Source organism: Crocodylus siamensis, chromosome 12 (assembly GCF_052110815.1).
Source record: "Crocodylus siamensis isolate JL-2025a chromosome 12, ASM5211081v1, whole genome shotgun sequence".
NCBI lineage: Eukaryota > Metazoa > Chordata > Crocodylia > Crocodylidae > Crocodylus > Crocodylus siamensis.
This window is the reverse complement of record NC_143406.1, coordinates 21,021,205-21,035,258: the sequence shown is the minus strand read 5'-3', so window position 1 is coordinate 21,035,258 and position 14,054 is coordinate 21,021,205. Positions and strand designations below refer to the sequence as shown.

Below are 14,054 nucleotides of genomic sequence, written 5' to 3'. Positions count from 1 at the left end.
CAAATCTATCAGGTGCAACTGATGTGCACATAATGCACTTTCCCTTTGAAACTGCTGAGTACTTTATTTCTAACAAGCTGAGGTTGGACTGAAAATGGCTATTCAAGTGCACCTTCCAATACAGTTGGGGACTGTTCCATTGCTGCCTTGTTCACTAGCTCTCTGCCATTCCGAGGAAAAAACTCACATGCCAAATATTTGTCCAATTGTGCCAACATTAAATGTTCTGCTGGATTGTTTAAAAAGATAAAGTGTGAACAACTCCAAAAGAACCCTCCCACAATGGATACTTACTATCAGCTTGTTGTTCTAACTTGGATTTGGTACCTAAGCCATTTTGTAAGGCCTTGTAAAAGAGCAGAGTAAACATTAGTACTGGTGCAAGATGCAGCTAATCAACTAACCCAAAGTCTGGTTCTCTGCCCTCATCATGGCTTCATTCATTACAGACTAACTGCATACCAAAATACCTGCTGGAGAGCTAGGTGCTTTAATAAACTATATGTTTATTACTTGAAAACACTTTTAATCTTAAGTGCTGGTAGAAACTATCACCTACCAAAGGATTTTTAACATCTAACGGGGAATGTAAATGAAACAAACTACCTGAGGGAAACAGTGGGTCACAGTGTATGTGACACTAAGCATTTCTGCTGCCTTCCGAACACCTTACAATCATGCATGTACTTCCTAGAATAAAGCCTCCTCTCCCTACCCCCCCGACTCATTGTATATAGAGAAAAAGGCTGATTTTTTGCAAGCAAAGTATCAGTATTGGTATCAGTCTTGGCCACTGGTACAGACAAAATGGCCTGCTGTTGTACTTTGCTTTTTTTCCAGAGACAAAACTCAGTGGGGGCCAGCGTGTTGCTGGTTCAGACAGAATTCACTCTCATTTACAAGCAGCTTGTTTTTAGGATTAAGGATAGAAGACAAGTGACGACTCTTCTGACTTCCTGGGTATTTATCAAAGAAGCAGGGGGTGGGTAACTGGTAAATGTGTATGGTACAAGGCATTTTGAATGGGGAAATGAACCTTCCCAGAGACATACAAAACTTGAGGACCCTTTGAAAAGCCACAAAGCCAGCATCTTGTACTCCTGCTTTTCTTCTGAGGGGAGGGGGCCTGTGTTCTTCAGTTACCCTGGTTCCTTTTTGTTTTCCTCCCTGCATTGTTCCCCTAACCTGAGACACTAGCCTTCTTTGAAGTCTGGCAACTCCAGGCACCATTACAGGATTTCATAGATTTCAAAGACATTAGGGCTGAAGGGACCTCGGAAGATCGAGTCCAGCCCCCTACCCCAGGGGCAGGAAGTCAGCTGGGGTCATAGGATCCCAGCAAGATTAACATTTAAATTTTTCTTGAAGGCGTTCAAAGTAGGTGCTTGAACCACCTCCGATGGCAGGCTATTCCAGACCTTGAGGGCTCGGACATGACTGAAATGGTCTGGCAGGAGTTTATAACCGTTCAACCTTGTCATCCCTTGGGGTGCTCTGGTGAACAAATGTTCCCCCAGATACTGGTGGTCACCCCTGATAAAATTATAGGCGGCCATCAGATCACCCCTGAACCTGCGCTTTTCCAGGCTGAAGAGTCCCATGGCTCTCAGACTGTTGTCGTAAGGTCTGTTTTCCTGACCTCTGATCACGCACGTGGCTCTTCTCTGGACTCTCTCAAGTTTCTCCACATCCTTTTTGAATTGTGGAGCCCAAAACTGGACACAGTACTCCAGCTGCGGCCTCATCAAGGCCGAGTACAATGGGATAATGACGTCTTGGGATTTGTTCGAGAAGGATCTGTGGATGCAAGCCAGCGTTTTGCTCGCTTTACTAGCCGCAGCATCACACTGAAGGCTAGTGTTTGTAAGTAGTCAGCCTCTGAGGTTTATAGCAGCATTCTAGATATATCAAAGTATATGAGTGATTGTATGCAACCTCCATTGTAAAAGGAAGCGATCATGGCAATGAAGATCTTTAAGCTACGCCTTTCATCTGAGAAGTTTAACATGCTTCATACCTCCTCTTCAAGGTAATGCAGGGACAGAACTATTATCCCTGTGTCACAGGCAAGTAATCTGAGTGGTAAAGTGACTTGGTTGTGAATTGTACAAGTGCAAGAGCAGAATTAGAACCCAAGATTTCTGACTCCCCCTAGTCTACTCTCATCACCAGAACAATCTCTGCTACTTTGGCTTCTAAAATCATGAGGAATATATTAAGTACCAATCATCTTACTGCTTCCAATTTGAAATAATCACTTCTCAGTGTAGTACATGTGTCTGGGGTTCCAAGGCACCACACCAAATAAGGACCATTAAAACCAGCTTACTGGCACAATGGACAAGTTAAAAACAAGTGAGCTCTCCTATGCAGGAGTTGGTGGCAGTAGGTGAACCTTACATGTGCCTGGCCCAAGTAGGGCTCCAGGGACTGCTTGCACAGCTCCTCTCCATCTATCAGGGTTGGACTTTGCTTTTTTATGCTTTCAACACAAACTACACCACAGAGGGAAGCAACCATGATCCCTCCATTTATAGGACACACTTCTGAGTCTTGGGCAGTTTTTGTATCCATCACTCCTTAGTCACTGTTCTGCTTCCTGGGAGCTGTTAGGCTTTGTGCACTGGAGGGTATAGTGTGAAGAGATCTAGGGTTTGCTCCCACTTCGCACAGTCTTTTTGTTCATTGAATCCTGAAAACTACAGTTGGAATAATGGAATAGAGAAGAGACAACCTGTTCTTAGCTTCATGGTAGTGCTTGTGGGATATCCTCCCTCACCATGGCCCTTCTCCAACCTCATCAGACCAAACCACCTTACCTCTGTTTGGGGGGCAGTTTTCCAGCCCTTTTCTCTTCTTCTTCCAGCCGCCTGCGGGCTTCTTCCAGCTGGGTCAGAGGGTTGGGTGCTGGGTTAGGCGGCATGGTAGGATCTTGAATGAAGGGGTGAGAAGGCTGGACTACATTCCGAAGCTGGGCACTGACCCATGGGTGTACAGCAACAGGTCGCTCAATGGAGAGGGGTCTGGCCATCTCATGAGCCAGCTGCTTCTTAGCACCTGAAGAGCTACACACACACAAACACAAGCATTTTACATAGGTAGCCACATACCTTTACACACTGAGTTCCACATCAGAAAGGGCTCCCAGAAATCCATCATCTAGATCTGGGGCACTTGGCAATTATCAGGCTGCACTGTGGAAACTCTCTGCAGTAGTGCCTTCCAACAAGGCAGAATATGGAAGTCCATACAATCCAATGCGACTCAAGTGAGCATTTAGGGGCCAGAGTATCCAACAGAGCTGGAATTGAGTTAGGATCCCATGATAAACTCACTACTGTCTGCAAGAAGGCCCTGAGGTTACAATGATAGCACAACCTTCATCTGAACTCTTTTAGAAAGCACTCTCTGAAAAGCAGTCTGGATAGTGCTTGTTGAGTTTACTTGGATAAGTGAAACAACTGTATTGAACTTAACAGTAAAGACATAATTTGTCTTAAATAAAGCTTAAAAGAGAACAGTATACATATACAGCATTGTTGGTTACAAGCTATAGAAATGTAATCAAACTGTGGAGTAGAGGTGAAATACTGAATTAAATAAACCCTAAAAAGTGAACTCAATAAAAATGCTGTCATTTGGCAATAGAAGAGGATTTCTATATGTTCTTTATAATTCACACCACAGTGTACAGTACAGGCAACCACTGCCTAATGCTGTTTCACTTAGTGCTATTTTGCTATAGCACTCACTTGAAATTCATACCTGATTTCACTTAGTGCTCAGTGAGTTTCGTTATAATGTTCACGGTTGCCATCTTGGGTCATTAAAAACAACTGCAGTCACCACTTGGGTCATCAAATATTTTCGGTTTTGCTTAACACTCGTTTTGCTTAACACCTGGTTTTTCAGGAACCAATTACAAGTGCTAAGTGGGTGTTGCCTGTACATAAAACCAACAGGAGGTATTCTCCTCCTCCCACCCACCCCCACCTTGCAAAATTCACTTAGAAGGATTCTACAAAACACACCATGGTACATGATGATAAAATTTCCAAGCTGTAAGTCACACTTACGAACTATTTACTGGTACTTCCATAAGCATTAAGTGCTGCAAAGTAGTAAATGTCACTAAGAAGCACAGTGACTTAAAATCGGATACTCCAGCTTTCTATGACCTTGGCAGTCAGAGTCTTACTAGCCTTCTGTGAAGTCTGGCAACTCCAGGCACCATTACAGGATTTCATAGACATTAGGGCTGAAGGGACCTCGGAAGATCATCGAGTCCAGCCCCCTACCCCAGGGGCAGGAAGTCAGCAGGGGTCATAGGATCCCAGCAAGATTAACATTCAAATTTTTCTTAAAGGCGTTCAAAGTAGGTGCTTGAACCACCTCCGATGGCAGGCTATTCCAGACCTTGAGGGCTCGGACATGACTGAAATGGTCTTGCAGGAGTTTATAACTGTTCGACCTTGTCATCCCTTGGGGTGCTCTGGTGAACAAATGTTCCCCCAGATACTGGTGGTCACCCCGATAAACTTATAGACGGCCATCAGATCACCCCTGAACCTGCGCTTTTCCAGTCTGAAGAGTCCCATAGCTCTCAGACTGTTGTCGTAAGGTCTGTTTTCCTGACCTCTGATCATGCATGTGGCTCTTCTCTGGACTCTCTCAAGCTTCTCCACATCCTTTTTGAATTGTGGAGCCCAAAACTGGACGCAGTACTCCAGCTGCGGCCTCACCAAGGCCGAGTACAATGGGATAATGACGTCTTGGGATTTGTTCGAGAAGCATCTATGGATGCAAGCCAGCGTTTTGCTTGCTTTACTAGCTGCAGCATCACACTGAAGGCTCATGTTCATCTTGTGGTCAATCATGACCCCCAGGTCCCTTTCATCCATAGTGCTAGCCAGCGTAGCACTAACAAGCCTATAACCCTGCTGCAGGTTTTTCCTCCCAAGGTGGAGAACCTTGCATTTTTCGGTGTTAAACGCCATCAAGTTCTCGTCCGCCCATTTCCTGAGCCTGTCAAAGTCAGCCTGGATCACCCTCCTGTCCTCAGGTGTGGATGCTTTACCCCAAAGTTTGGTATCATCGGCAAACTTGGCCAGTCCACTTCTGACACCGATGTCCACATCATTAATGAAGATGTTGAACAATATAGGTCCAAGGACAGAGCCTTGAGGGACTCCACTGGTCACAGCGCACCACGACGACTGACCTTCATCAACCACCACCCTCTGGGTCCAACCATGGAGCCAATTCCCCAGTCAGCGGATCGTGGTGCACCTGAGGCTGCAGTTGGCCAGTTTTGCCAAGAAGTAATCATGGGATACCAGTTCCAAGGCTTTTTTGAAGTCAAGATATATGACATCAATCTCCTCTCCCTTTTCCAGGTGATAGGTCACCTGGTCATAAAAGGAAATAAGATTGGTTAAGCAAGACCTGCCCACAACAAACCCATGCTGGCTATCCCTCAGGATGTTGCCATCAGCCAGTCTGTTAAGGATGGCCTACTTGATAATCTTTTCTAAGACCTTCCCCGGGATAGAGGTCAGACTGATGGGCCTGTAGTTTGCCGGATCCACTTTCCTCCCTTTCTTGAAGATAGGCACCACATTGGCCTTCTTCCAATCATTGGGCACTTCACCAGAGCACCAGGAGTTCTTGAAGATCTGTGCCAGGGGCTGAGCTATGATGCTAGTCAGCTCCTTGAGTACCCTTGGGTGTAGACTGTCAGGATGGATGACTTGAAGGTGTCCAACCTCTCAAGGTGTTCCTTCACAAGGTCAACATTGATGGAGGGCAATACAAGGGAGGTTAAAAAAAGGTAGTAAAGATTTTACTGGTAGACCAAAAGCCAATTGCTGAAATCCCCTTGCATGCACAGGGAATGCCAAGAGCATCTAATACAGTACGGTGAGGGCAGCCAGCCAGGCACTCCGGCTGGGAGCGGGGAGGCTACAAACCATCCCACTTCTGGCTGGCTGCAAACCCCTGTCTCCCCGCCATGTGCCACTCCACCTGCCCCACCAGTCTGAGTTCACCAGCCATGCCTGCCCATCAACTGTAAAACTAAACCTCTAAGCCAGCAAATAACTTTTTGCACCTCAGTACAGATACAGATTATTACCACTGAAGATGCTTAATCAATATTCAGGTCTCCAAAAGCCAAGCTCTCATAACTGGGTATTTTGATTCATTTCCACACAGCCTTCAAAAATGATACAGTTAGTTGCGCCACCAAAGGATGCTTGCCTGACAGAGGAGAGACAATGCAAGAAGTTACTTAACCCTTACCCATGGTTTGCTTTCTTATGCCTGCTGATCTCCTTCTCTCCTTCTATGATCCACTGTAGGATTTTCTGGTTCCTTTCAGCATCTTCAGGAGATCCTGGCATCTCATAGCTGGCACCATCACTTTTCCCTGAATCAGTCTTCTTGACATTTCTTTTTGAAAGTAGACTTGCTTTCCCACTGAAAGAACAAGGCTTTGAGATATTAGCTACTTGTCTGTATGCTAACAGCAGAGAAGTATCTGATTATGGACACTTGTACTTTCTAGATATATTCAGATTACAACTCCACAGACTGGATTAAAGACCTGACATTTGAACTGCTTTTCAGAGGCTCACAAAGCACAGCGTGGGAATGTCCTGCTGACACAGTCAAATTTCTACTGTGACACAATCACAGTAGTTTAGATCAAAGAGAAGACTTTGTTTCATACTATTTGTGCTGAAACCTGCTAAGGCTGAGTGTGCTATACGTCTAATACATCTTACACTGGACACTGCCAGGGAACTTCTCCCTTGTTGAAGGGAGCACAGCAGTATGATGCATGCCCTGACAGACTCTTAGATGTCTGGCAAAGGAATGAGGGCCTGGGCTAAACTCCAAACCTAGCTCATTCTTCAGTCATCCACCCTGTCTGGTGTTAGAACATCATAACACAAGGTTTGCCATTTCAGATCAGGCCACACTGTTCCTTTTGTTTGCCACCCAAAAACAGGCTGAGCCCATAGTCTGAGCCCTTGTGTGCCAGGCTCTCATGCTCAGTGTTTTACCTCACACTGGGTGCACCTACACGTGCATATTAATGTGCAGCTATAAACTCCAGTGCATGTCACACCAGAATTTATTGCTCCCAGGCTCTACATTTACATGTGTAAGTGGGACTGCTGCATGTTGAGCCATGTCAGAGCAGCCTTGGCTGGCAGGGGGCCTGAGGGGTCAGCCTGCCAGCCCAGGGCTGCTTTGACCTGGATCAACATGCTGCAGGGGGCCTGGCTGGGACAGAAGGTTGCTTTAGTGTGGAGCTAGCTGGCAGGCAGCTCCCACACTGAAGCACCCTTGTGCCCCAGCCAGCTGGTAATTGTCTACACATGTTGTGCATGAAAAAACTATGCAGCAGAACAGTACTTGTATTTACAGGATTACAGGATAGTACTTATATTTACAAGTATTAACCTGTTGCAGAATTTATTAGTTTCCTGTGGCTTAACAGGGCCACATATGTAGATGCTGAGGCACTGACTACCGAGCTTACTAGGCAACTGAAGTAAATGTCTCAGGTAGATGTGCCCACTGTGACCAATACCTCATGCCTCAAACCAGACAAATGGCTGCAAAATAGTTTAGAGGGGGCTTGCTCCTCGTCTCCACAAGCTCTCAACTCATGCTTTGAGGACACTGTAGGGCTTCTGTAATAGTCTCATTTAAAGACTAGAGTCTGGGAAACCTACTCATCCTTGCTGGATTCTTGTGTTTTCACCTGGATGCCCTGTGTAAACCTTCTGGCTTTAGGGTATCTCCTTTTTTCCCCTTTAAACGGTAGCTCCACTCCTCTTTTCTCATTCCTTTTGGGAAACATGTAGCCATTCCAGCCTCTCTGCTTCCTCTTCTCTTCACAAAAGAGCTTAGGCTGCTCTTCTTTCCCATTCCGTGGTGGGGAAAGTCTGACTTCCCCAGTCCCACTCAGACGGCTTGACCTGCCCCGAAGTCTCTAGTAACCCGGAGCGTAACTCAGAATTCTCAGAATATCCCTTACAGTCATGCCTCCCTTAAGTCACACATAAAAAGGTATCACTGACAGTTGTTATTAAAGATGCTACTGAGCAACCACCAGCCATGGACAAAAAGAGATCTGGATGGCATAACCAAGACATAATTTAATAAATCAACAAATGAAAGCTGGTGCAAAAGAGCAGAACCGAACTCTCACTGCTGCTTCTTCTCTGTCAGATAAGCACACAGATGGGTGGGGGGAGAAAATAGAAAAGGAAGGATTTGAACGTAGCTACAGAAACACAGCAATGATCTTCAGGAAGTGGTCTCCATCTTTGAGGCCCAATCAAGACTGAACCTTGGTTGTTGGAGGGTGGGCAAGCCAGTCCAGCTAATCTTAGTTATTTCAGTGTGTGGAGCAAGGTTATTGGGCCCTGCACTAAAAATGGTGTTTACATGCTCTCATTAAACCCAGGAAAATGGTAATAAGTCCCTGAAAATTCAACCTTCAGTTTAGTGGAAGTGATACAGCATGCAGAAAGAAGTCCCATCTACAGCTTTTATACACTTACAGCACAATGAAGAGCAGGAGACCTACCACATATCATAACTGCTGAAGGTGCAGACCAATTTCAGAGGAAGCTTTTCTATGGATATATCATACAGATGGTAAAGGCATGCACAACTGCAAAAAGCCACTTCTGAAGGGAAAAGATCTGCCAAATAGATGAGAGGCATTCAAGCTGTGTCCTAGTATGGGCTCCTACGGTAAGCAGCAGCCCATAGGGATGCCAGAATGTTATACACCTCTCTTAGAAACAGGGGCCACACTTCATTTATACAGTGACTTGCCCAATACAAATAAAATTGTTACAAAGCAACAGCTCAGGACTTTCACAGGTGTGCCTGCTCACCTGTAGCCTAGTGATTCCATGGGGTTGGGTGCCATGACCATGCTTTCATTGTAGTTCCGTGATTTTGTTGCATAGTTATGTGAATCTACATTCCAAGCAAAGCTGTTCTGTACTCTCTGGGTAGCCTCAGCCTCGATCTGCTCTTTTGGTTTCATCATACTGTGGTGATGGATGTGGTGGTAGACATGCTTATGGTGGTACAAGTTAGCTGCATCAAGTTTCATTCCTGATTTTGTGGTGTGCTTGCCATGTCCTGGAGGTATTGTCCCTGGCATGCCAGGCATCTTGCCAGCATGACTGCTCTCTGGGGATCGAGGCTTGGGGGAATGGCGACCCGGCCCTGGGGACTGACAGCCTGGGGTTTTCATGACGCGCTGTACATGCTCATCAAGAATGCTTTCTGGGTTCTCTTCATGGGCATCTCTCATCTGCATCCCAGCACAGCTCATCTCAGAGTAACGAGGTGTGAAGTGATGCATGGTCTGGGTGGAAGGCAGCTTGTGGCTAATAACTGAAGGACCAGAAGAGAGATCTGCATCCTCACCTTCTTCCTCCTGCAGGCAACATAAAGAGGAGAAATCTGAGGCCTGGTTCCCTACCACGCTCGTGGCACACAACATTTAGGCTTGTTCCAAACAACAGTAAGTTTCTGACTAGATCAGAAATGAAAACATGAAATTTATAGATGGAGTTCATTGAAAAGTAGTTCTATTCTATTTCAGAGCAGGTGGGTCCTCATAAAACTGTTGCAAGTTCCCTTTAACAGTTGACAAATGAAATGAAGCAATCAGTTTGTAAGTATAGCTTCCAAAGAATGCTTAATAAGGTGTCACAGCAAAGCATACTGGATAAAATAGTTACGGGATATATTCAGTCAAACAGATTAATGAGCACATGAAACAAGCAACAGAAAATGGAAAGACTGCTTGACTACCTGTGGAGAAGATTCTGGGGTTTTCTCAAATAAAAAAATTAAAACATCTCAAAACAAAGCAAGCAACATGCTGAGGATACAAAAAATAACTGAAGGATGACAGCTGCCTGGATGGATACAGAAACGAGGAATCCACTTATAAAATGCATGAGCTATAAGGCAAAATGCTTTGTACAGATGAAGTAGCCAGGTTATAACTAAAATGCTCGTTAGACTAGCTTACAAATGGATTCTAATGCGTAGTTGATAACTGTGTTTTAAAACAAAGAATTACATTTTAAATTCATAGGCATTCCAGAAAGAAAAAAAACCCACAAAACTTTCCATTGCTAATAGTCAGGAATTTTGACACACCTTAGATAGTAACCCGGCAACGTGCAAGTCAATTTAAGGTGTGATAATAAAGTAAATGAGCCACTAAGTTATTCTGCATATAAAGTGGAATAACTTTGGGGCTCATTTGTATCATGTGTTACCACACACCTGTCAAAACCTCAGGTGCCTCTGAGCTGGACAGTGCACCAGGTTTTACAGCTCCTGGCGCACAGGGACACTGGCATTTGGTTGCAGCAGCAAACTGCTGGACTCCCATCAACCAGGACCTGCCCAAACCCCACATACTACTCAGCCGAGTGGCATATGGGGTTTTTTTAACTTCCAATGCACAGGGAGCCTGGCATCAAGCTATGGCAGCTCAGTGCTGGGCCAGATGAGTGGCACATGGGTTTTTACTCATCCCTGGCACATAGGGTCACCAGGATCAGGCTGTTGCAGCCCGATCCCATGGGCCCTGTGCCCCCCCCAGCCAGGGTTTTGGCAATCTGTTGATTGTTGGCTGGGACTGGGGATGGGTTTGGTTCCTGGCCCCAACTGACAATTGTTAGGGACCCCAGTTTCATTTTGCCGGTGCAGGGGGGAGCTCAGGCATGGCATGATATTGTTGGAATCATTAGTTGGACCTGGCTCGTCCAATGTCTGTATAGATTGGGTGCTTTAGTGGGGTTTTTTGGCACCTTTATGTAATAGCTGATTGAATCAGCTATTAGAAAAAAGTGCTAAAAAGCCCCCCTGAAGTGCCCAATCTATACAGACGCTGTGGAGCCAGGTCAAAGTAATGTATTGCTTCTTCTGGTAAAGTGTGCTTTGTTTTGTTTGGGGTATTTTTTTAATGTCTGCAAACAGCCATGATGTACGTTTCCTGATGGGACATGTTATTTTTCAACTACAGTGACACTTCACAAGAACAAGTAGTTCGTTCCTTAAGGAAACAATACTCAGGGCCCAAGGGGTGACCATCCCAACAAGAAGCAAGGGGGGCAAGAGTGCCCGAAAGTCCCCCTGGCTCACCAAGGGTGTCTGGGAATGCCTAATTGCCAAAAAGGCGGCGTACAAACAGTGGAAGGGGGGTGCTATTTCCAAAGAGGAGCATACGTCCTCTGCTCGGGCCTGTAGGGAGGCTGTCAGGAAAGCTAAGGCGGACATAGAGCTAGTACTACATTCCAAGATCAAAGATAATAAAAAATCCTTTTTCAAATATATAGGGAGGATGAAGAAAGCACGGGGAAATGTGCGGCCCCTGCAAGATTCTCCGGGCAATCTGGTGGTTGTGCCAGAGGAGAAAGCAGACCTCTTTAACCAATTCTTCACCTCCGTTTTCTTATGCAGGGACCAGGACTTCCCCACCGTGACGCAAGAGGGACTTGAGGGGAACGCCTCCAGACCTGAGGCTGGGGAGGACAGGGTTAGAGAGCTTCTGGAAGGGCTGGATGTGTTCAGATCAGTGGGTCCAGATGCTCTCCATCCCAGGGTGTTGAGGGAGCTAGCAGCAGTTATTGCAGGGCCCTTGGCATGGCTTTACAAGCATTCGTGGTGCTTGGGCCAGGTGCCAGATGACTGGAAGAAAGCTGACATGGTCCCCATCTATTAGAATAAAAGGGAGGAGTGAGCACCCAGGCAACTATAGGCCAGTTAGTCTTACCTCAATCCTAGGGAAACTCTTTGAGAAGATTATCAAGGAGCACATCTGCGATGGGCCGGCTTCAGGGATGATGCTCAAGGGCAACCAGCACAGTTTCATTAGGGGCAGGTCATGTCAGACCAACCTGATTGTCTTTTATGATCAGGTCACAAAAGCATTGGATGCAGGTGTCACCGTGGATGTAATCTTTCTAGACTTCAGCAAGACCTTTGACAGTGTCTCCCACCACATCCTCATTAAAAAACTAGGCGACTGTGGCATTGATGCCTACACAGTCAGATGGATTGCAGATTGGCTGAAGGGTCGTACTCAGAGGGTGGTGGACGGGTCATATTCGACTTGGGGAGAAGTGGGCAGCGGAGTCCCCCAGGGCTCGGTCCTTGGGCCCGCGCTGTTCAATTTCTTTATCAGCGATTTGGACAACAGGGTGAAAAGCAACCTGTTTAAATTTGCTGATGATACCAAAATTTGGGGTGAGGTGAGCATGCTAGTAGGGAGGGAAAGACTGCAGCAAGACCTGGATAGGTTACAGGGGTGGGCTAACAAAAACAGGATGCGTTTCAATACTGACAAGTGCAGGGTGCACTTGGGCAGTAGTAACCAGCAGCACACTTATAAGATGGGAAACTCCCTTCTTGAGAGCACGGAGGCAGAAAGGGATCTTGGAGTCATTTCTTGACTCCAAGATGAACATGGGCTGACAATGCGAGGTCACGGTTGGCAGGGCTAACCGCACCTTGTCATGCATCCACAGGTGCATCGCTAGCAGGGCCAAGGAGGTGATCGTCCCCCTCTATGCAACACTGGTCAGGCCACAGCTGGAGTACTGTTTCCAGTTCTGTGCACCCTACTTCAGGAGGGATGTGGACAACATTGAGAGGGTCCAGAGGAGGGCCACCCGCATGATCCGGGGACTACAGGGCAGACCCTACAATGAGAGACTGCGGGACCTGAACCTGTTCAGTCTTCACAAGAGAAGGCTGAGGGGGGACATGGTGACCATCTATAAACTCACTAGGGGGGACCAGAAGGGTTTGGGAGAGACCTTGTTTCCCCTAGCGTCCCCTGGCATAACAAAGAATAACGACCGTAAGTTGTTGGAGAGTAGGTTTAGATTAGACTCATAAGAACTACTTCACAATTAGGGTGGCTAGGATCTGGAACCAACTTCCAAGGAAAGTGGTGCTGGCTCCTACCCTGGGGGTCTTTAAGAAGAGGCTTGATGCCTACCTGGCTGGAGTCATTTGAGCCCAGTTTTTCTCCTGCCCAGGCAGGGGGTCGGACTTGAAAATCTACAAGGTCCCTTCCGACCCGACTTCTATGATTCTATGGTTCTATCCTCTATAGCTACAATAACCTTAACAGGCAAGTGTTGCATTGGGATAACTAATGTAGGTGACTTAAAAAAATTCGGAGGAAATATGCAACGCTTGCATCAACAGCATTCATATACAATATCTGTTACCAGTTTATGATAGCTTACTGATGGGCTTTGTGCTTTCCAAACAGTCAGGAAGGGCGGAGTTCACAGTCTAATAGTAATAGCTATTTAGGTTTAAATCTACAGTTGGACACATTGCTGAAGAATCATAGTACAGAACAGAATGAAGAAGAAATTCTGTTTAGGGATGAATTTAAGTGCTGGTGTGCCATGCCAGCTAGATTGTTTAGTGAAAATTTAAGGTAATTTGGCCAACATGCTCTTGAGAAACAGACCTTTGCCTCAGAGAGATGCCATTTAAAATGACAGGCTCTTACAGCAATTTTGCACAGCCTGAGATCATGAAGGGAAAATCCAGTGGCTCTCCTCTCTCCAACATCCCTCAGACACAGTTGGCATAAACTACCCAGACTTAGCTCCAAGATGCATCCCTAACAAATCACTGGCAAGCTCCTTAGTCTCTGTCGGGTACCTAGTGCCTGACTTCATGGTGCAGGCTCAGGCTGGGTGCTGGCTCTCTGCCTCCCAGCACATGCTGGGTTGGGTCGCAGCTGAGAGAAGGCTCAAAAAACAATTGGCAAGGGCCGGTTCATCTGGTTAAATGCAGGCCTTGCAAATTCCCTCATACCTAAAAGAGTAAGCAAAGCACCATGAGATCAAGTCTCTTCTGACATCTCATACTTCTAGTCTCTAACATACTTTTGCTCTTATTAGTTTGCAGGTAAAATAAGTGAGGTTGTCTAGAGTTAAATTAGTATTAGAATGGTATTAGAATAAAAG

At 46.0% G+C, this 14,054-nt stretch overlaps 1 protein-coding gene across 2 annotated transcripts in view; it reads right to left on the bottom strand.

Annotated features, from left to right (window-relative positions):
• Positions 1-14,054, bottom strand: part of AXIN1 (axin 1) — a 233,584-nt gene that overhangs the window by 12,750 nt on the left and 206,780 nt on the right. For both annotated transcript variants that reach the window (XM_090023710.1, XM_090023712.1), the window contains exons 6-8: positions 8,922-9,475; positions 6,301-6,477; positions 2,820-3,065 (exon numbers count right to left, since the gene is read on the bottom strand). In XM_090023710.1, coding sequence (XP_089879836.1) covers positions 2,820-3,065; positions 6,301-6,477; positions 8,922-9,475 — 977 coding nt within the window. The remainder of the gene's footprint in view (positions 1-2,819; positions 3,066-6,300; positions 6,478-8,921; positions 9,476-14,054) is intronic.